The sequence below is a fragment of the Orbicella franksi genome, chromosome 10 (assembly GCF_964199315.1).
Source record: "Orbicella franksi chromosome 10, jaOrbFran1.1, whole genome shotgun sequence".
Taxonomy (NCBI): domain Eukaryota; kingdom Metazoa; phylum Cnidaria; class Anthozoa; order Scleractinia; family Merulinidae; genus Orbicella; species Orbicella franksi.
The window spans coordinates 15084871-15106832 of record NC_138154.1 but is presented as its reverse complement, the minus strand read 5'-3'; the positions used below and the strand labels follow the sequence as shown (position 1 = coordinate 15106832).

The window sequence follows — 21962 nt, the reverse complement described above, 5'->3', positions numbered from 1 at the left end:
TTCCTCTGCGAAAGCCGAATTTGAGTAATTCTGAGGCTTGTTTTCCTTTTCTTTATTCAAGTTTAGAGATAGTTGGATTCAATTTTCTTTGTTACTGTACATAGGTCTCAGCATAGGAGAGCCACGCCCAGTGGAATGCTAATAAACCTTTGTTATCATTATTATTATTATTATTATTATTATTATTATTATTATTATTATTATGAGAGTGGGCCCGCTTAATACAGGTTTCAATGTAGGTTGGATTGTTGCATTTACACTCTCAATAGCTTGTCTTTTTAATATGTCAGGAAATGATTGCCGGCCTTGATTTTCATACAATCATATTTTGTTATTTGTAAAACATAATATTAAAGCCTCCCTTTACGATCATGATGGGTAGGGTGACTACTAGACATAGAGGGGACAAAAGTTGAGCGTGAGCACTGGACGTAGAAAGGAGACAAGAGGAGCGTAGCCACCGGACATGGAGAGGAGATAAGAGGAGCGTGACCACTGGACATAGAAAGAGAAGGGGAGCGTAACCACTAGACATAGAAAGGAGCAAAAGGGAGCGTGACCACCAGACATAGAGAGGAGAAAAGGGAAGCACGGTCACTAGACATAGAGAGGAGAAAAGGGGAGCGCGGCCACTAGACATAGAGAGGAGAAAAGGGGAGCGTGGCCACTAGACAGAGAGAGGAGAAAAGGGGAGCGCGGCCACTAGACATAGAGAGGAGAAAAGGGGAGCGTGGCCACTAGACATAGAGAGGAGAAAAGGGGAACGCGGCCACTAGACATAGAGAGGAGAAAAGGGGAGCGTGGCCACTAGACATAGAGAGGAGAAAAGGGGAGCGTGGCCACTAGACAGAGAGAGGAGAAAAGGGGAGCGCGGCCACTAGACATAGAGAGGAGAAAAGGGGAGCGTGGCCACTAGACATAGAGAGGAGAAAAGGGGAGCGTGGCCACTAGACATAGAGAGGAGAAAAGGGGAGCGTGGCCACTAGACATAGAGAGGAGAAAAGGGGAGCGTGGCCACTAGACATAGAGAGGAGAAAAGGGGAGCGTGGCCACTAGACATAGAGGGGAGAAAAGGGGAGCGTGGCCACTAGACATAGAGAGGAGAAAAGGGGAGCGTGGCCACTAGACATAGAGAGGAGAAAAGGGGTGCGTGGCCACTAGACATAGAGAGGAGAAAAGGGGAGCGTGGCCACTAGACATAGAGAGGAGAAAAGGGGAGCGTGGCCACTAGACATAGAGAGGAGAAAAGGGGAGCGCGGCCACTAGACATAGAGGAGAAAAGGTGAGTGTGACCACAAGAGCTAGAGACGAGAAATAAATAAATAAATAAATAAATAAATATCTTAAGGGGGTCTTATACTCTCAGATATAAATTTTTCTCCAGAAAACCATTTTTTTGGAACATGGAGAGTCAACATCCCTGTCCATTTGTAAATCGTATTTTGAAACGATTTTCCTCTAATTACTCCTGAATTTACGTGTAAATGAAGAAATTTGAACACTTCTAGCTATATTTCAACATAGCAACACCCATAGCAACCATTGTTTACAGTCTAAAAGTACTCACAAAATGGATTCAATTCAATACATTTTAATGATACTTTACACAAACGCTTTAAAGATGTGTAGTTATGAGAATTTTGCATCATGGTCCTGAACATTATTTCTTCTACCATCTTATACGCTCCTTATACTTGGATAACATTTCTATGACTGGTGTGTATTCGGGTGTTCAATGAAACATTTATGTAAAACCTTTAAATATACCCCTCCCCCTGCCCCTAACCTCCCCCCCCCCTAGTTCACAGGGCTAATTTGGGCTCTCGGAGACCGAAGTAAAACTTTAAAGCCTTATTTCTCAAAATGACCAAATAGACGGATCATCAATATCTCGCACACGATATCTCCACTGGGTTTTAACCGAATGTTGTCAAATTTTCAACATTGATGAAGGTCACAATTATCTAGGTCTTAAACCTCCAAAATTTGCAATTTATGAAATTTTTTCCTGTTATTTAGTTAATATAGTTAATATTAGTTAATATTAATACACTTTTTCAACATTTCACGAGAAAAACCCCCTCAAAACACTGTTTTCTGAGGTTTGTCTCCTGGACAACTTGCTTATGGACAGGATGAACTTAATTCCATACTTCTCGAACCATTCATTATTACGTTATCGTGTTTATAATGAACACCACTTTTTAACACTAAGGAGCTAGTTATTCATTAACTATCATGGCACGTGAGCTGGAATAGCTCATTTTTGAAGTCAGAGTGCAAAGTCCTTTAACGTGATACCAAAACTGTTCCACAGAGTTGTTTTGCAAAAAAAAAAAAATTTAGGTATAAGACCACCTTAATTGACCACTCCCCCAATGAGGCTTTTCAGGGCCAATGAAACCAAATGATGAAACAAATAATTCAAATGAACATAACATGGTTAAAAATCCCAACTGGCGGGAGGAAGACCAGTTGGCTATTTACAAGCATGACCGAGGAGTTGAACTCGGAAAAGAGAAAAGGGGAGCGTGACCACTTGACATAGAGAGGGGAAAGGGAAACGTGACCACTGGACAAAGAGAGGACAGAAAAGGCGGGCGTGACTGCAAGACAAAGAGCGGAGAAAAGAGGTGACAGTAAGGGCGGGAATATGACTTTATTAAAAATGCAATCTAAATTGTCACTATACTGTACTGTGTGAGACATTTCAACATTTTTGCAATTTTATTCTTATGCTATTAAGTAAAGATTGGCTACATTGATAACAGATCTTATATACAAACAGAGATACTGTACGAATAATTTTTCTAATTTTTTTACTGGCATAAAACTATCTCAAAGTCATATATGGAAATTAACGGTTAGAAAACCTAAATAAAAACTCTTCCTGCTCTGTTTTACAAGTTTCTCGCTCTAACAGGTGACATTCTGACGAATTGTCAAGATGCTTTTCACTATTTCGGTTCAGGTCTCCTCGGCAACTGGGTGCAATGCCTGGCAACGAGTCCCGGCCGTCCGAGGATGTTGTTGGATCACAGAGAAGGATAAAATTTTGGAATGGTCGCGGGAACGGTGTCAGTGGATTTGCCAGCAGTGTAAACATGCTTGAGTGTTCAACTTGACCACTCTTATGTTCCTTCTTCCATTATTGACGTCTCTTTTCGAACCAAATCTAAAAATAGAAAAATGTCATGTTTAAAATACTGCTAATTGGGGGAACCTAAAACGAGTTACAATTATCAGGACTATGTACAAATTAAATTTTTAGACATTATAATTATTTTCAAGATAAAAGCCTATCTATCAAAATAAAAATACAAAAGTGAATAAATTTACAAATAAAGTCGTCATTAACACTTCTAAGTTTTTCAGTTTTTAAGCATGACTCTTTCAAAACAACGGCATCGTTCCGAAAGAACCCTCGCCCACCCCTTCCCCCGGTATCCTCCGACCTTCCGGAACCAGTTATAACTTTCAATTGTTTGTTTTTCTTGGGGTATTTCAAAAGTTTTCACTTTTGTTTTAAACACGAAAGTATAAGTAGCGACAACCAGAAAATAATGCCTTTCGTTACATTGAAGACTTCTAAAATGGTATTAAACATGAATTCAGTATAACAAATCACAAAATACTCGAACAAGCAAAGGCTGTAGGACCTGAAGAAATGAATTATACTGTAGTCTGAGACCGTAAGTAAGTGAATTAAGTTCCGAGAGCAGAAGCGCTTCTTTAGCAGCCTTCCGCCTATAAACGCATTTAGGGCTAGCCTTCTTAATAAATAAAAATGTCCTACATAGAGAGAGAGAGAAAAAAAAAGGGATAAATCTTGTTGAAAAGAATTTGTTATACCAACAGGATAGTGATATGCCTTTCCAACTAAGATCATTTCAAACAAATATGAGGCTCTTTGTGCTGCCGGCGTCTGCTACTTTCACTGTTTGTCATAACAAGTCAAATTACGTTTGAGGTCGTCACTTTCAGAGAGGGGTCACTTCTTTCAGGATTTGCTAACAACTATGAGATTTTATCAAAAATAGTATCAATTATTTAAAGAAAGGAAAAATAAAGTTTCAGATACCTTTATTTCCAGCTTGGTTACTCCGAGGTCTGTCGCCAGTTTTGCTTTCTCTTTCATGTTTAGGAATTTCTTCCTGTGGAACAGTTCCTCCAGCTTTGTCTTCTGTTTAAAGGTGAAACAAGTTCTCTTGACACGAAAAGATTCTTTGCTTGGCGATGACATATCAGGATCGTACCGGCTGGTACGAACATCTAAACGAAAACAAGACAACAAGCATTTTAAAAAAAAACTCACAGAAGAGCTTTGTTACAAGAACTGCAGGATCGGAATCTAAGTCAATCATAATCATCGTACTGGCGCGAACATTTACTATGCTTCAGCTGCGTGCTGAGCAAACTTTTATTCATTTGGCTCTCCTTCGATTCAGCCGAAGGTGTCATTGTATTTGCTCTGGCGAAAGATATGAGCCTGTACGCGAATTTTTAGTGTTTTAAAAGATGTGGTCTCTGGGCTTGGCTGCCTTGTGATTGGAGAAAAAGGTTGGAACACTTTTCTTAGTTTTTGCGCAAGTTCCTTGTCAGCGAAAACTCAGTGTAAAATGGATTCTAAAACTAATGAGACATTTTCACTTACCAGGACACCAGCTGAGTAGAACTAAGGGCTCGGTTTCGCCGAAGAAGAGTCGATGGCGGGCAATGCTGTGCCCTCCGCTTTGAAATCGATCAGGTTCGTCTTCCAATGGCTTTTTGATGACTAACCCATCAAAATTAAACTTTCGTCTGACATCAGCATGATTAGTAGCGAGTGGTTTATCGTCCAAACTCTTCAAACTTAACATGTTTTTCTCTCGGGGTTTCATGAACACGTACCAACTGATTGTATTTGTATTTTAACTCATCGTGATTCTCTTCATGCTTTTATAGGTTTTTTAAGGAGGAGGAGTTAAAACCCTTTTGTCTACAAATGAAAATGGATTTGAAAAGGCTTAGCGTCTTAATTAGCATTAATAGCAGCTAAAATATCTCACCTTTTCATCATTGGGCGGAAAATTAACTTAAGAACAACAATAAACTAATTAATGAAAGCACAATGAGCAATGCGCACGACATTTCTAGTTTTCGTGTAACAAAAACACAGGCGTTTAGTCAGTTATCTAAGTTTGTTAGCTTTGTTTACGGTCTTTGCAATATTAGCGTAAATTACTAGAATTCTGACCAAAACAACGACAGAGATGTAAGAATAGAACAGAATAGAATAGTATAGAATAGAAAACCTTTATTTTAAGAAGCGATTTCAAGGATGTTAGCGAGGCAATGGGTCTTCTGTCCTCCTCCTCCTTCTTTGTTGTTGGTGTTGATTTCGTTGTGATTGTTGTTGTTGTTGTTGTTGTTGTTGTTGTTGTTCAAGTTTCAACAGAAGAAGAACATTGACATCCTGCACCATTATAATTGAGTATAGCGTCTTCCTTTTCGGGTTCCAGTTTCTCTGTTCATTCACGGGTACAAAAGTTGTTTTCCAAATCCAGTTAACATGTGTAACATTCTGGGTTTTTTTTTTTACCAGCGCAGACGTAGTAAGGTGTTGTAGGGTAATTATTTTTCACGTACCGCGCGCTATTGTGATATTTTGAAAGCTGATTTGCAATTGTAGCTACACCCAAAACAATGATTGTCAAAAAAAATTCGCAACAACATAGGATACGAACCTTACCTTATCCATTATACAGTAATTGGTTTGAGACAAAAACAAAAAATCCCATTTCTATCTTTTAATCGCAAAATATTTTATCTCGATTTGTCGAATACGAGATAGGGCCCCCAGTTTAGAATTTTTGTCTCCCTTCATAACCTCCTTTAATGTCTTGTAAATTGTCTCTTAAGCCTCTTTCCACTCTCATTTGCGGTCATTCTGGACTGACTACATATCGAAAAATACTGACGTTTTCCTTTGAGGGCGCAGATTGGTCATCGGGGCGCGCTAGGGCGTTCGTCGACTTTTATATCGCGTGCCTGGTTTTGGCGTTGTGTTACGCTGTGTTGTATCGATCCATACTCTTTATTTTGATCCTTTGATAGATTCCGAGATATGACAATGTTGTTCTAAGAGTTAATTCCGTGTTCCGATAGATATTTTCCGTAATACAGAGATAGATCAATGTCCACGCTAGACTCCTTTCCGTTCTCTTTGATTCCTTTTCTTGCACACGTTTTTCAAGTGTCAATCACGAGACTCGACTCAGACCTCGCAGGTCAAACCAGCTCCAGTCCCTAACTTATTTACAACACACTCCCCCTGATTGACTGAGTCAATCATAAGGTGAGACAAAATTTTAACTACAACTCGTAATGTCAGTTCAGTGTTCAAATCGGTTCAGACAGTTTATGTAACAGTAACTATTGGGATGTCTTCATCCTTGACCATGTTCCATCCGCTGTTCGGCTGTACAGCTTCCGCATTAGCTATGACTTTATCAAGTTCATTGATTTCAAGAGGGTAGAGCTTCTGAATAGGACGTTTCAGAAGAGTTTTGTTGAGAGACTTGTCCACTGTCACCACTTCTGCTGCGCGCGCGACGTTGTCTCGTCCCCACAATAGTTTCTCTACTTTCTTCAAGTTTAGTTTGGACTTCTTTGTACCAGAGATGCTTAGCTTCATTCATGTCCTCCATGCTGATATCATGTGTTTCTGTCTTCTTTCTGAGCCTTTGGAGGAATTTCAGCGCAAGAGCGGTCACTCTAAGAAGTTTGCTGAGACTGTTAAATCTTTCTGGTTGGATGACTTCTGAGATGCTCTGAGAACTTTGCACTGATACTGTCATAACTCTTGAGATTTCAGATGAACTTTCCTTCTTTAATTCCCTTAAAGCTTCTTCTGGGACTGCGGTTCCACCTGCTTGACAGTTGGGTAAGCTTGGCCAGTCAAATTCTTCCTTCTTTAGAAATGGTGCTCCCTTCCACAAAGTTCGCTGGATGCAATGACGGAACTCGTAGCTCCTCGTGAAGCTATGTCAGCTGGATTAAGCTCAGATGGGCAATATCTCCAATGTTCCTTCTTCCAAAGACTTCGGATCTTCTGAACACGATTTTGCACAAACTGCTTAAACTGCTCAGACTCTCCATTGATCCACCACCACACAATTTGAGAGTCTGTCCAATTAAACACCCCATCTACCTTCACAGTGTGGACCAGTGCCTTGTACACAACTGTCATCAGATTTGCTAACGTTAAGGCAGCTATCAACTCCAGTCGAGGAATTGTTTCTCCACTTAAGGGGGCAACTCGGGTCTTCGAGGCTAGCAGATGTGAAGAGCAGGCATTAGAGGTCATCACCTTAATGTAAACATTTGCTCCAAACGCATATTTGCTGGCACCTGCAAATACATGGAGTTGAATAGATTTAATGTCTCCCACTTCTATCTCATCCAGAATACAACGGGGAACTGCAATACTCGAGACTCTCTCCGTGTCTTCAAATAATTCCTTCCAACGTGATGAGAGATCTTCTGACAGGGCTTCGTCCCAATCAATCTTTAACCGGCAAATCTCTTGAAACATGCACTTCAGTGGCAAGATAACTGGTGACAACAGGCCTAGTGGGTCGTAGAATTGAGCAGTAGTGCTCAACAGTTTCCGTTTTGGTAGAGTTCCTTCCAAGGCTTGTCCAGCAAAGGTAGTTAGATCAAACTTGAGGTTGTCTTCTATCCGATCCCACGGAACACCCATCACCTTGATCAGGGTTTCTTCATTCACAGCATTGTTTGAAGAGCCATCTTCAACCACATTAGACTTTGATGCAAGAGTTACTTCAGGAAACGGTTTAGGCATTGCTAATATTGCTGCTTCCTCTTTCTTGATCAGCTCAGTTAACTCTTGACTGTTTGATGCCCACTTCCTCATGTTAAAGCCTCCTTCTCCGAAGCGCAACTTCAATTTCCGGTAAAGTTCAAAGCCGTCCTTTACCGAGTCCTTCCCGGATGCAAAATCGTCAACATACAAGGCTCTGACAACGGTGTCTACAAAACTTGGATCAGTGTTCTCATACTTTGATAAGTGATTCCTTAGTGTCACATTCAGAATGAATGGAGAGCATATATACAAGGCCAAACACAAGCCGTGTAAATCTTAGTGTGATTACTTCCGGGTTTGTAGAGTTGATGTCATCTATCCACAAGAACCTCAACAAATTTCTCTCCTCAGGATTAATTTCAATGTTCAGGAAAGCCTTCTCCAAATCTCCAATCGGAGCTACTTTGTGAAAACGGAATCTCAACAAGATATCAAAAATCAAAGGAGTTAAGACAGGGCCTGGCAGGAGACAGTCATTCAAACTAGGTTCGGTTCGAGACTTCGCACTAGCATCATAGACTACTCGCAGTTTGGTAGTGGTTCTATCTTCTTTCACCACCTCTTTGTGAGGAATGTAATGAACAGTTCCAGGAAGGCATTGTTCCTCATGTCTCTTGTCAATCATTTCAACTACACCTGAGCTCAATTGTTCCTTGATTACAGTGTCATACTGCTGTAAAATGTCTGGCTTAGCTTTCAATCTCTTCAAAGAAGATGCGGGACGGTTTTGTGCCAACAAGTAGTTATCTGGAATAACAGGGTGTTCTTCCTTAAATGGGAGAGACACTTCATAACGGACCCCATTGAACTTCACCTTGGTCAGATAATCTTCAAGAAATTCATCTTCTCTTTCTTTAACTCCAAGAGTGTCATAGTCCCAGAACTTGCCCAGTTCATTTTTGAGAGAATCATTCTTTGAGACAGAATCTTCCTCGACCACCCTACACTCCGTCTTCATTACATGCGACATGTTAACGCTTGAGGGACTTTGACCTGAATTTGCCACATTTGCAGACCCACTCAACACATACCCCAATCTTGTACGAACTGCTACAGGGTCATGAAGCTCCCCCCGTACCACATGGTTTTGAACGACTGACCAGTAATAATCTGCTTCAATCAATATGTCCACTTCTAGCTCCTCATCCCCTTGTGAGTAATCAGCTAGAGGTAAACCTTGCAGATGTGGGTAACACTGCTGTGCAACTTCAATTGTTTGGTTTGCAATAGGACCACAAATCAAATCAACTTCATAGGCATTAATGAACACTGTCAAATTGTCTTGGCATTCCAATGCGAACTGAACAACGTTACATTTCTTCAATGATGCTTCACTGTTTCCAAACGTTTTAATCAGAACTGTTTCAGTTGCAATCGGCGACAGGCCTAATTCGTTCCCTAATCGCGTGTTTATGTAAGACTTCTGAGAACAAGAATCAAGCATGATTCTCACATTACAAGAACTCTCTCCATTAGGATTTCTGACAATCGCTCTAGCCGTTTGCAACAAAACACAGTTGTTCTTAACATCTTGAGTGAAATACAAATTAGTACTCACAGTTTGTTCCTGATTGTTGCCTCTCGCTTGTCCGGCTGGAGATGGGTGACCTGGATATTCTTGGGCGCTGCACAATGCTAAATGATGTTTCCCGCCACAACGGTGACATCGAGCCTGACAATCACGACTCAAATGACCACTCCTCAGACAACCAAAACATTTCCCTTTTCGACGGAGAATTTTCTTTCTTGTTTCGGGGTCAGTTACGACAGCACATCTGGTTGTAGGATGTGGTCCATTACAGAAAGTACACCACGTATCCTTGTTTAGTGGCGGCCCTTCGTTGCTTGAAAGTAGAGTTGACGATGTTGGGGGTCTTCTGTTTTGACCTGGACGAAATCCAAATCCAAAGCCATGTTTTTCCTCTGACCTTTCCTGCTCGTTTACCGGTCCCAAAGCACATCTCTCGCGAATTCGCAATTCTTCTGTGAACGACTTCATGATAGTATCAAGGTCCCATTCATCGGATGCCTCTCGACTCAGGATAAGACGTAATTCTTGCGGAATCTTTCCCATAATTACAGGCGTCAAGAATGTTCCATATGTTCACAGGCGGCCCAAGCTCACAATGCGAGGAGTATTTTTTTAATCTTTACACGAACGTTCAGCGCACGAAACGTGACACGGTTACCGCCGACATCTACTATTACATAACGACCGAGTTTGGTTACGCGAAACGTGACCTTCGCCTTGCAGTATGTAGTGGTGTTGTGTTACAACGGTTTGAATTTGTAAAGGTTTGTACGGGGAAAAACGGTAATCGACATTATAGCTGAAATTTTGGTATTTTTGCAATAAAAATGACTCACTTCAATGCCTTGTTGTCTTTTCTATTGTCATCTCGCTTCTCAGCTCGATCCGAAGCCTTTTAAGCGAGTTATCGCTTAATAGTTTTCCTCTACTCAGATCTCGCAGGTCAAACCAGCTCCAGTCCCTAACTTATTTACAACACGCTGCGTTGTGCTACGTGTTGTTGTCTTGTGTCGCGCGGCGTTTATGTTGTTAAACGTTATTACTCCCCCTTTGTATTTATTTTTTTCGTGTCGTATCGCATAGGGTCTTGTATAGCGCATATTGTTATGTCGAGAAAAAATAAAGCAAATCACTCTCTGTAGATAACAGCAGGGGTATATTAACACATTCTTCATTATCAACAAACAAAAAGTGAAAAACAGTGTTTTAGTTCCGTGCAACAGAGCTGAGCCGGTGGCGTCTCGTAGAACAGACTGAAAACTGGTTTCAAGTAGTGTTAATTAATTAAACTAGCCTCTGCGCATATAAGCTCGAGTGACTAATGCTCAAAACGTCACCTGCTTCAACTTACAATAGCGGGTTTGTTAACCTTGTTTAATTAATAGCGCACCTTGCCTAAAACAGGACGAAGTTGAGAACAAATATGGGCTGAGAAAACGAAAAAGTGAATCTGGACAGGCCAAATGCAATTTATGCAATTTTGTCGATTTGCCAATAAAGTTGGATCATTATGACTTTATAAAGATTTGAACTTTAAACACTCCTTAGAAATTCGCACTTTAAAACTTACCAAAAGTTTGAACTTTGAAATAAGCTTCCTTTAAGTTTGAACTAGTTTTTTGAAGGCATTAGCAGACTTTTAACGAGCTCAGCGTTTAAAGTTCCAACTAAAAGTGAAGAGACTTTTGGAGAACGGAGTTGCATAGGGCCTCTAGAAAAACGTTAAATCAAGAGTTCAAATTGTTATGATTATATATAAGGCAATTAAAAGTAATTATTGATCCCGCGCAAGAATGACTTCGCGTGATTTTCGGGATGCCCTGCGTGACTGTACGGGTACACAAAGAAGTGAAATCTTTTTATAGCCCGTCACGGAACAAATATTTTAGTGACTAGTCACTGTCATAAAAATGCCAAAACTGACAAGAGTAGCCAAAGATACGCGGGAACAAGGCGAGTCAAGCTTAAAATCTGCAGCACTGGTTTGATGGAAAATGAAGACGGATCCCTTGAGTGTTTTTCCGTCTCGTGTACGTCACGGGTCCGTCACGGAACCATCGCGTGCGTGTTTTACCACTTTTGACCGTCACGGGTTTTTACCAATTTTAATTGGTAATAATTAGTTTAAAATGTGCTCTAATTATTCTTTTTCGAGAGAAGTTTCATAGCAAATGCGTTGATCTTGGAAGTTTTATTAAACTGTTTTGCAAGGAATTTCAGTGTCCCAGTCTCTCTCAGCATTCCCTGCCTAAAGCAAACACTACAATAGCTTGTCTAAGCAAGAGCTCGGAAGACTTGGCCAAAGTTAAATCAACTCTGTACACTAACAGCATGGCTGATGCATCGGAAAAGTGTGCGAGAATTATTGCTGTGGCAGTGGATCACAGTGAATGGAGCGAACAAGCTTTTGAATGTGAGTATAAAGGTTATTTATCCTTCCATGCCGCTGGTGTGCGTATAAAATCTGCTGCTAATTGCGAACAAAAGGTTTATACAAAAAGACGAACCTTTTTGCTTTGATGGGCTTATGGACCCTTATGTAAGAGTTTCCTTTTGAATTTTTGTGGACCAAAAATTGAAAATGTCGGTCGACTTAATTGATAGACGATTTCCCCCAGGGCACACAAGTTTCGTTCACACCTTCATTTTAGCATAGTGCGAGCAAATGAGGCCACGTGTACATAAAAATTGCTTATATTCCGTTCAAGTCTAGCCTTAAGCTTACTGTAAGCTTAAATTAGGTGTGTAAGGTAGTCTTCATCTCTGTCGTTGTTTTGGTCAGAATTCTAGTAATTTACGATAATATTGCAAAGAACGTAAACATAGCTAACAAACTTAGGAACACTGTCCGTATGCCGAGCTTCAAGCTTTTTGTGCTGCCAATGAGCTTATGTTTTACTTTAAAAAAATCTTATTTCGCATTTTATTTTGCATTTTTTTTGTAGTCATTGGGTATGATTTTGTTGAACTGGAGAAAAAATGTAGAATGTTTGAAGGGAGAGAATATGTACGTAGTATTCCTGTCCATGCATGCACATCAAGAAGACATGTTTGGGGCTGCTGGAGTGTGGGAGGGAAGGGAGCATGGAGTCAGGGTAGGGGAGGGCACAGTACTATTCATCACAGGTAGGTGCAAGCACCCTGCCCCCTTCCCTTTGGGTTGGGGTGTGCCGCTGGGATGCTGAAACCCTTACCTTATACTAGACCATGATCAACTTGATTTTGCAACCCTATTCTAGACTAGACACCAAATAACCCTTCCCTGTCTCAGACCAGCTATTTTCCATGCAGAAACTTTATCACTACAATTGTCCAACATCTGCTAACTAAACCAATATCTTACAAACTCACTTCGGAGTTTCAATTTCTATTCTAAAACCCTGGGTGAAGACCTCTGTTCAGGACTTAATTATTGATATACACTGGCCACTTTCCTGGTGAATTATACCCTATTCGATACCAAAAATGTCTGATTTCTCTACCCTGTCCCAGACTAAACTGCCTGAAAACCACACCCCTCACAGTGGTTCATACATGTATAACATATACATGGAAGTATTCTCCCTGGCAAAGCCCTTTTGAGGGTTTGAATTTGCATTCCAAGGACTTTGGAAAACAACAGATTTTTGTAACAGATTTTTGCAAGGACATTTTGGTGGAGTAAATAAATAAGATTAAATTTAAAAAATGAAATATTGTAAATTAGGAAACTAGTCAAAAAAATAAATAAATAAGTAAGTTGAAAGCCACATGTGTGCATTGCACAGGGTATGTCTTTTTTTTCCTTTTCTTGATCACAAACTGAAATAGGGTCCATATTTTGATCATCTCTGGAAATACATAGAGAAAATCGCTTTTTAGGTCTCAAATAGATTAATGATTTCAAGCGCCATCCTCCAGCCAAATTTTGGTGAATACCCCTTGTAGTCCAAGCTGATGTGAACCTTACTGAATTATTTTATTATTTATTCTTTTTTACTAATTTTACACAATAATTATTGGTTTATTTACCTCTACAGGGTTTATGGAGAATATCTACCATGAAGAAGACAAAATCATTTTAATACATGTAGTGGAACAACTGCATCTTCCATTTCTAGCTGGTATGAAAACAATAGCTGTAGTTGTGTCTCATAATGTACAATCATGGACAAAAGTCTTGGGACAAATTTGCACTTTTGGTGCTTTTGGGCACACGCCAGACACAAATACAACTTCAGCTGCCTAACCTCACCCCCCACCCCCCAAACAATGTTGAAAACTACTAACTGATTTTCAACATTGTACTGGGTGGGGAGGGGGAAGGGCAATGCATTTTTTAAGAGGAAAGCAGCGCTTTTTTTCAAACTTCAGCAGTAAAACACAGATAATTAGTTAAATTACATAAGTGTTCCAAGGACTTTTCTCCACAATTGTAGTTGTGACCCGCAACTACAGATGCTCTTCTCTCCAAATGGAAAAAGGCAGTTGAAGTCCCAGGGAGGAGGGGGTCTCCCCCATCACAGTTTGGTTCCAGAAAATATCTATTTCCACCCCACAGAGGGTCACAGAAATTCCAGGGAGTTAGAGGGGTTTGAAAGAGGTAAATTCCAAGTGAATTATCCAGGGGTAGGGGAGCCCAAGAAGAAAAAACAATGGAAATTCTAGGGGCTGGGGGGAGTAATGTAAAACCCCTTGGAACAGAAAATACTTAAGGGTGGGGGGTCAAACTAGACAAAAAAAACCCTGCAGGGGGTTTGATATTTTCTGGAATCAAGCTATAGAAATAAGGCTGGTCTTGTTCGAACCTTTTACTTGTAAGAGAACCAGAATTTGTAAATGTGACTTAAGTTTATTTTTGCCGCTAATTAATTACCAATTAACTGACACTGGCAATATAAGTTTGAGCTTTACCCTGAAAGGTAGTGTGATTACTGTGTTCATTTTAGATTTAAACACCCAAGAAGTAACAATAAGCACCCATTTTATTTTTTGTAAGGGAATCCTCTCCCCCTCCCCCTTCCCCAGGCAGGAGTACCACCACAATAAAGAACACCTTATCATAGCTTAATGCAGGTGCTGATCAACAAAGTGATAGAAATTTTTTGCCAATTATATTTGTAGTAATTTTGACATCTCCCAGTTTCATTTCCAATAACATTATTAAAAGGGCTGGTACACTGTGACAATCAGCAGTCATTGTTCTACTGTAATACGGGCACACCATGTCAGTTCACAGGCCCCGTACAACATTTTTGCTGAGATTGCCAAGATTTCATCAAGATCTCAGCGTGATGTTTGTGAATTTCAAAATCTCGGCAAGATCTTAGCAAGATTGCCTACATCTTGCCAAGAATGATGAAAACTTGCTGAGACTTTGGTAAAATTGAGTTGAGATCTTTGTGATACTCTTCATCATTAGCACTTTCCAGGCTCACCAGCATGCTTCATCACTTCATTAAGTGCTTTTAATTTGGGACACAGGAAGTGTCGGAAAATAAATTTAAACTATCCAAAATTTTTAAGCATCAAAAATTAGTTTCTGACTGAGCTACAAAAATAAGTCAAGCGAATATTGTAAGGTCCTAGCAGGGCTAACTGTCCCAAGAAATTGAGCCTGATGTACACATTGAATACTTTTTGTGCAAATATGCGGGTTTAAAAGCCCAAAATTTTACAGAGAAAGTATGGACTCGTGAGTGCTTTTGCCATTCAGATATTTTGAAAGTTAAATATTTTATAATATTTCCTTCAATATTACACCCAAAGAACAAAAAATTTCACTTTGTACCAAGTTTTACTAGATCTTAATCTGTTTGGAGTCAATTCATATCTAACATGATGTCTTTTCTATGCAAATTAAAGTCATATGCTTATGTGGCAAAATGTAAACAATGATGCCAACAAAAATTGCTTTATAACACAGTATGACTGCATTTTCTAATTTTATGTGTGCAATTCTAAAAGATTCCTTGACGAGTAAAACATTAGCATTTTGTCCTGGACACCATGAGCAATACCAAAATTTGTAGTATGCACTCCTGAAAGTGATGACAAACATCCGTGTCCCGTGCAAATGGAAGTTCCCTTCCTGCTCAACCCCCTCCTCTTCCCACCCCTGGAACACTAGGTATTAAAGCCTTGAACTGCAAATTAAAATACTTGGTGAAAGAAGGGTCAGATACAGGTACCAAGCAACTTTTCTACACACTGCCTTGGAAAATCAGTCATTTGATTTCATTGGATTTCATTTCATTTCGTTGGATTTCATTTGATCATTCTTGATTTGATTTGATTTCATTTTATTTTCATTAGGTTTCATTTGATTTGATTTGATTTGATTTTCATTTGATTTCATTTGATTTCACTTTGTTCCATTTTTTCCCTTTCCATATCATTTCATTTCATTTCAAAGCTGATATCCTTTCGCGTCTGTACCTTAATTCCAAAAATGTAGTGACCTTACAGACTAGCTGTAATAATGTAATGGAACATAACAGTGTGTCCTTAATGTTTAACACTTGGGTACATTTTCAGATGCGATGGTCCTCGAGGAATGGAAACACGAGGTCCAAAAAATAGAAGACAAGTTGAAAGCTTTTGAAAAGAAATACATGGACAGGTGCAAGGATTTCAAGGTATGCAATTTATATATTGAAGTATTTTAAGGTCACTCAAAACAGTTGCCAGCACTTTTCAAGACGTAGATTATGATTGATCCTTATAACCACTTTTTATCAGTTGATGCTACAATCATGGTATCAAAAAACTGCTCAATGATTAGTGAACGCATTGTTATCATTTTTGTGACACTATGTTACCATAGCAACGGCATGAGTCGCTAAAACACTCTTAATTCTTGCCTTAAGTACTTATATTTCGAAAACGGCATGGCAAAAACCTTTAATAATCATTATCAGATTTTGATAAGCAGGATCAGATGCAACTAATTTGGCCAAGTTTCAAAATATTCTGTACATGGGGTTCAGGGCCACCCTAAAAAAGCACGTACGATGGAAACGTAATATACTGTCACCTCCCCCAAGAGAGTAATAATTATTGTCACCTCTCCAAAGAGAGTAATAATTGTCATCTCCCCCAAGAGAGTAATAAAAGTAGTAATCACGGTCTGTGATGGAACTTGTTTTTTTGTTGTCAGTAGTTTATTTTTAATTTTGTGTGTCAAGTGATACAGGTCGACTGGTCATGTCAATGGGTTTTTCGTTTCATTTCCTAAAGCCTTCTAAATTGTGAAGGAGGACAAGCAATAATAAAGGAATTTCTAAATTTGAGCAATTAAGTCAGGCCACAGGTCTGTAATAAAGGGAATATGATACTATCAAGTTATTGGTCCATTTGTTTCTTGGGCAAGAAATGGAATTGAGTTCCAGATAATGTACTAATTGAGGAAAATTTTCAATGAATGAATGAGGTCTTTATTTCTTACTTGAAAAATGTTAGACTCAGCAGATGTGAGTCGTAACAATCAAATCCTTTACAGTCAAATCTCACTTAAATCCTGAATGAAAGCAAGATGAATACAGAAGACTAGCAGTAAGCAGTCGAAACATCACGATCTACATCTCAAGTGACTACATCATGAGACAAACAATAATACACTTTATTAAAGATGAATACAATTTAAAATCTACATAATTTAAAATCTGCAATTTCAAATCTGTGTATAACAATAAGATGAATACAGTTTAAAATCTACACAAGTTTAAAAAGGCATCTGTTCATAAACGAGTTTTTGTATCTCTCAGTTCTTACCTGAGGGAGTTGGAATAGCTGTTATTGCAGTTGAGTTTACGGTCAAATATTCTTTTGTTTTAAAAGGCATGCAAACAAAGCGAAAGGGTCAATACAATGCAGAATTGACCCTTTTGACTTGTTTGTGTGTGTCAAGCTGCTGATAAATGCAATAACAGCTATTCATGCCCCTTGGTATCGGGGTGGGGGGGGGGGGTGGGTGGAACTCCTGTATAAAAAGGACAGGAGTGCTTATTGTACCTTTTAGGGGTTAAAAAGGCAGTTTTAGTGCCTCTTACGGTACTCTCAAAAGGTCCCCAGCGGAAGCTTTTGTGGTACCTTTTAGGGTACTGAGCCAAAAAAAAAAAAAATGATAGGAGATAATGTTTTGTTTTAGGATATGTACCTCTTAGGGGTAGGAAAAAATTCAAGCCACGCCCACAATACAAGATCTTGGTACCTTGCAGGGGTTCTTATTAAAATTTCCAACAAGCACTCCTGTTGTTTTTATATGGGAGTCTGCTTGGGTTCTTGACCGGTTTGGCGGCAAGAAATCTTGTAGTGGGTGGTGTTTGGTGGAGGCAATCTTGTTGAACAAAAGTTGATCTTTCTCTTTGCGTAACACGGGGTGCAGCTTCTAAATTACATATTATCCAAAAAAGGTTGTTGTTATGAACTCTCTGATTATACCACCATAGTTGAGTGAAAAGATAAAAATGTGTTGGGATTATTGTAATAGTCATCGGGCATGATGAGAGCTATTGCAAGTATTAAATTCAGTAATAAAGGGGTGGGCGGTTTCTTCAATGTAGATCTTTTTCGCAATCAGCACACTCTAATTTGTAGATGACACCCGACCCTTTAACATCTGGTCAAAGGAACATTCTAACAATGCTACATGGTCACAACTTAGGGACACAGACCACAAGTTGAAAGAGAGTAAGGTGGCTGTCAAAAAAAAGCCTGTCATAGCTAGAAAGGAAAGCAAATTTAGAAGGAGAATTTGAGGCCCTAACAGCCGACCTTCAATCGACACTGTGGATTTAAATTTACAGCCCTATACGAGGATGTTTTGGCACGTGACTCAGTCCACCCAAGCTCACGTGACAAATAGATTCCCGCCATAATCACTCGAGAAAGATGCTCTGATGCTGTGGCTGTAACCTCGTTCCCAGGGTCTCTCGTCTTTTTGCCCTCCCGGAGCTTGAGAAGAGAGACCCGGGAAGGAGGGTGGGAAGATGAGAGACTGGGAACGTTGACGCTTTGACAGCGTCGAAAGCTTGTGATCCCTTAAGTCCCAAAACATTGACTTTGCGTTGGTGTATCGTTTCTTATTATGTCTACTATAGATTCGCAAAACAGTGTCTTAACTTGTTTGAACAAAGGCGTCCCAGACCTCGGGGGGGTACTCCCAGAAAAATTGGGTGGAGGTGTGCAGCCCGCTTCCCAAAACCCTTACCTTATTTTGACCAAAATCTGCGATATTCCCTACCCTATTTATGACCAGACCAAAAATTCGAAACCCTATTTATGACTTGACCCTTAAATCAAAACCCTGTTTCAGACCTGCGTTATGATTAGTTCCCTAGTTCAGACCAATGTTAAATTACTGTAAACATGATTTGTGAAAAAGTGGCTTCTTCTTAAAAACACACAAATCAAGGCTAGACTGCAAACACCATACCTATTATTTATGACCAAAATGGCCAAAGTCAGCTAAAATCGATACCCTATTTATGACCAAAACGGCTGTAAAACCATACCCTTTGGGGCCGCACACACCTATATAGCACATATAAGGGAATACCTCCCCACAGGCCAAGCATGTAGCATCGTAATGCAAAAACAATTACTTTTTGACACTCAAATGAAAACCGCTTCAAGGGTCTTCTAACAACTGCTACACTCTCTCGTTTGCAGATTCCAGTGAAGTTCAGGGTCGAGGAAGGCAAGCCAGGAGAGAAGATATGTGAAGCGGCTCTGAAAGAGAAAGCCATGCTGATTGTGTTGAGCAGCCGTGGCTCCGGGCTCATAAGGCGCACAGTTCTGGGAAGTGTCAGTAATTACGTCATCCATCACACAAAAATCCCAGTTGTTCTGTGTCCCAAGGATCATTTGTAATGATCTGTCATGAGTGGGGAAGGGCAAGCCAAGACTTTCCCACCCAGCCCCCTGATCGTAATGTTTTGGAGTGTCTCACAAAAAGCGAATACCGGTACGGCTTAACTGACTCGAGTTGTAGGTGATTGTTTCCTTAAGAAGGACCTGTTAATGAAATATAGTTTTAATAAGGATGTTATGTCATGAAGGAAAGTTGCTCACCATCCGCATATGAAAAAATTGTTGCTTCGTGTACATTGATTACTATAATTATTATTATAATTACAGTGTAATTAGTCATTAAAATGCCTTTTGTCTGAATTGTTTTCTGACAGTTGATCCGTTACGCGTGTATGTTAAAAAATGATAATTAATGTTCTTGCACGTTGATTGCTTTTTTTAGTCAGAGTTTGAAGGACTCAGCGGTGCCCCGCCTTATCCCCGAGGTGTTTTGCGATTGTTTTCTGAGCTAATTTCCTGTGATACTGATTGTCTTATGGGTTGCAACAGGTGACTTCCGAGTTGCATTTTGCCTCTGTTTCAAAACGAGTCTTCGGGCAAAGCCTTTCAAAGGGAGATGAGTTTGATTTGCATGAAAATGAAGTTGTAGGGTGGGGGAAGGGACACACTTTCATATTACTGGTTTCGCGCGTAGATTCCGATTTGGACACGGAGGTAAAAGGCATCTCGGAAATGACCTAATTCTGGATTAATTCCATAACCAGTGCTTGGCATGGTGTTGAAATACTAATATGAACAACAAAATTCCCTCAGTACAGTGTCAGGCTTATGTTGTCTCGCTACCTACAGAGCGAGAACATTAATTTGATCGAGACGACAAAATTCGTTACTTCGCAGGATAGGAACGCGTTCTCGAGTACCAAGCTTCACATTACATCAGAATTCATCATCAAATAAATAGATTCCATGTTGTCGTGCGTCTGTTCAGTGTTAGTATAAATCTACTAGTGTTCTATCACGAATGCCGTTCTCTGATTGGCTACGCTACTCATTATCTATTCCGTGATAGATAGTAGCGTAGCAGTGTGTGCTTGTTAACTAAATGACGGCCGCTTTTTGGCGTTTTCGAAGTGTCTGTGAACAGGGTTTAGTTAAAGTTTTGAACGACTAGTAGATTTATACTAAGACAATTGGATTATTCGCTCGCGATTTCTATGCGTGATAGTTGACTCGGGCTGCGCCCTGTCAACTATCACGCGATAGAAATCTCGAGCTTATAATCTAATTGCTTAATAGATCACAGATGATGTCAGAATGTGGTAACAACAAAACAGTGGCACACGAGCCGTCAGGCGAGACTGTCAATGATGTTCTTACCACATTTTGACGTATTCTGTGATCTGTTACTGAACAGACGCACGGCAACGTGGAATCTAATTGTTTTATATAATAAAGAAACAAAAAAAAAGTTAATGGCGTCATCTCTGCGTCTGTCCTCCAATAGATCATGAGTAAGAACCAATCAGAATGTTTCAAAATACTTAAAAACGCATGCAGTCTTATAAGAAATCAATCAAGCTATCCAACATCCTTCGTTGATTATCAGTCACGCATAGGTCCACTCGTTCAAAGTTTCTTAGTTCTCCATATATATTGCCCGGACAAGTTTGGCCGACACAGCACTCGGAGTACTGTGTCGGCCAAACCGGGGTAGTTGGTAATATTGATGCCTCGTTCCCAATACGAATTCACGTAGACAACCCACGAAAGTGTTCTACAACAACGACAAAATATATATATTTTGACAACTGAACGTCAAACCGGCCGGTAGTGATAAGAGGAGGATGTACTAGCAAGCTATAAAATATCACAAGGAAAAAAAAAAAGAAGTAACTACGTATAAACAAAATAACATTACCACCCTCAAATGTCGCAAATGCCTGAAATAGCAACAGTTAATATTCGCCGATGCGGGAAGTTACAAGGAAGAAAGTATACAGATGGATACAAAACAAAAATACAAAAAAGCTACCAACGCGAGTATAGCCTCGCGTAACAAAAACAAATAAAGAACACAAGAAAAGTAAGGAAAAATTGATTGACTGGATGACAAGATGCGAGAATGAAGACAAGGTTATAGTTATATTCGCAAACTTCTTGAAACACTTCGATAATGGGCGTTACAGACTGCAACGCAGTCATCCTTGAATGATAGTTTACCCAGTGTAAGGTTACGAATTATATTCTTTATGAGTTATTTTAGAGTTTTCTATCAAATTGGAAGAACATGAAGAAATACGATTCCAAATTATCTTTATATTCCAATGCGCGAGACACGTAAAAATACTGTTTCAGAGATCAGATCGATGACACAAATTCAAATCACAACTGGACAAGAACTCACATGCAACTAAATAATGATCGTAGAACGATTGAAACATTTCTTGTTACAAACTGAAAGTGGTTTCTCATATTTTAAAAACAGTTCTTTGTCTGGTTTTATCAAGACTTTTTGGATCTGTTACTCCAGATTACTGTTCCAATACAGGAAAAATAACTTTTTTTTCCCGTTTCCTAGCGTGTAATCCTTGACGAAATAATTTATCAATAACAAGGTTTATACGCAGAGACTAAGCAGTAGAGCACCAGCACCCATCTATAAATAACTATATGTATAATACACTGTTCAAAATCTAAGCACGGTATCGTAGTTGTATATAGGCACAGTTTTTATTGCGTTCACTCGAGTTCAGTCCTAAAATGGAATCACAT

General features: G+C 39.6%; 4 protein-coding genes across 4 annotated transcripts; 1 reads left to right on the top strand and 3 right to left on the bottom strand.

Annotated features, from left to right (window-relative positions):
• Positions 1–3148: 3148 nt before the first annotated feature.
• Positions 3149–4859, bottom strand: LOC145501670 (homeobox protein Hox-D4a-like). Its single transcript, XM_081481092.1, has 3 exons — positions 4655–4859; positions 4082–4272; positions 3149–3175 (listed from the first exon to the last, which is right to left on the bottom strand). Exons 1-3 carry the CDS (start codon positions 4857–4859, stop codon positions 3149–3151), a joined length of 423 nt encoding a protein of 140 aa, XP_081337218.1.
• A 2096-nt stretch (positions 4860–6955) lies between these two features.
• Positions 6956–7918, bottom strand: LOC145501669 (uncharacterized). Its single transcript, XM_081481091.1, has one exon. It carries the CDS (start codon positions 7916–7918, stop codon positions 6956–6958), a length of 963 nt encoding a protein of 320 aa, XP_081337217.1.
• Positions 7919–8057: 139 nt separating this feature from the next.
• Positions 8058–9941, bottom strand: LOC145501668 (uncharacterized). Its single transcript, XM_081481090.1, has one exon. The coding sequence runs from the start codon at positions 9939–9941 to the stop codon at positions 8058–8060; it is 1884 nt and encodes a 627-aa protein (XP_081337216.1).
• Positions 9942–11541: 1600 nt separating this feature from the next.
• LOC145500420 (universal stress protein Slr1101-like) lies at positions 11542–19550 on the top strand. The gene is made up of 4 exons (XM_081479938.1): positions 11542–11811; positions 13418–13501; positions 15915–16015; positions 19050–19550. Exons 1-4 carry the CDS (start codon positions 11730–11732, stop codon positions 19248–19250), a joined length of 468 nt encoding a protein of 155 aa, XP_081336064.1. The 5' UTR covers positions 11542–11729; the 3' UTR covers positions 19251–19550.
• The last annotated feature ends 2412 nt before the right edge of the window (positions 19551–21962 follow it).

Bases quoted from the DNA above. Each gene is read 5' to 3' on its own strand.
- LOC145501670 (XM_081481092.1), bottom strand. From the start codon at position 4,859: ATGTTAAGTTTGAAGAGTTTGGACGATAAACCACTCGCTACTAATCAT. The intron at 4,273-4,654 runs GTAAGTGAAAAT...GTTTTCGTTTAG, and splicing joins TCTACTCAGCTGGTGTCCTG to ATGTTCGTACCAGCCGGTAC. The intron at 3,176-4,081 runs GTATCTGAAACT...TTCTATTTTTAG, and splicing joins TAACCAAGCTGGAAATAAAG to ATTTGGTTCGAAAAGAGACG.
- LOC145501669 (XM_081481091.1), bottom strand. From the start codon at position 7,918: ATGAGGAAGTGGGCATCAAACAGTCAAGAGTTAACTGAGCTGATCAAG.
- LOC145501668 (XM_081481090.1), bottom strand. From the start codon at position 9,941: ATGGGAAAGATTCCGCAAGAATTACGTCTTATCCTGAGTCGAGAGGCA.
- LOC145500420 (XM_081479938.1), top strand. From the start codon at position 11,730: ATGGCTGATGCATCGGAAAAGTGTGCGAGAATTATTGCTGTGGCAGTG. The intron at 11,812-13,417 runs GTGAGTATAAAG...TTACCTCTACAG, and splicing joins GAGCGAACAAGCTTTTGAAT to GGTTTATGGAGAATATCTAC. The intron at 13,502-15,914 runs GTATGAAAACAA...GTACATTTTCAG, and splicing joins GCATCTTCCATTTCTAGCTG to ATGCGATGGTCCTCGAGGAA.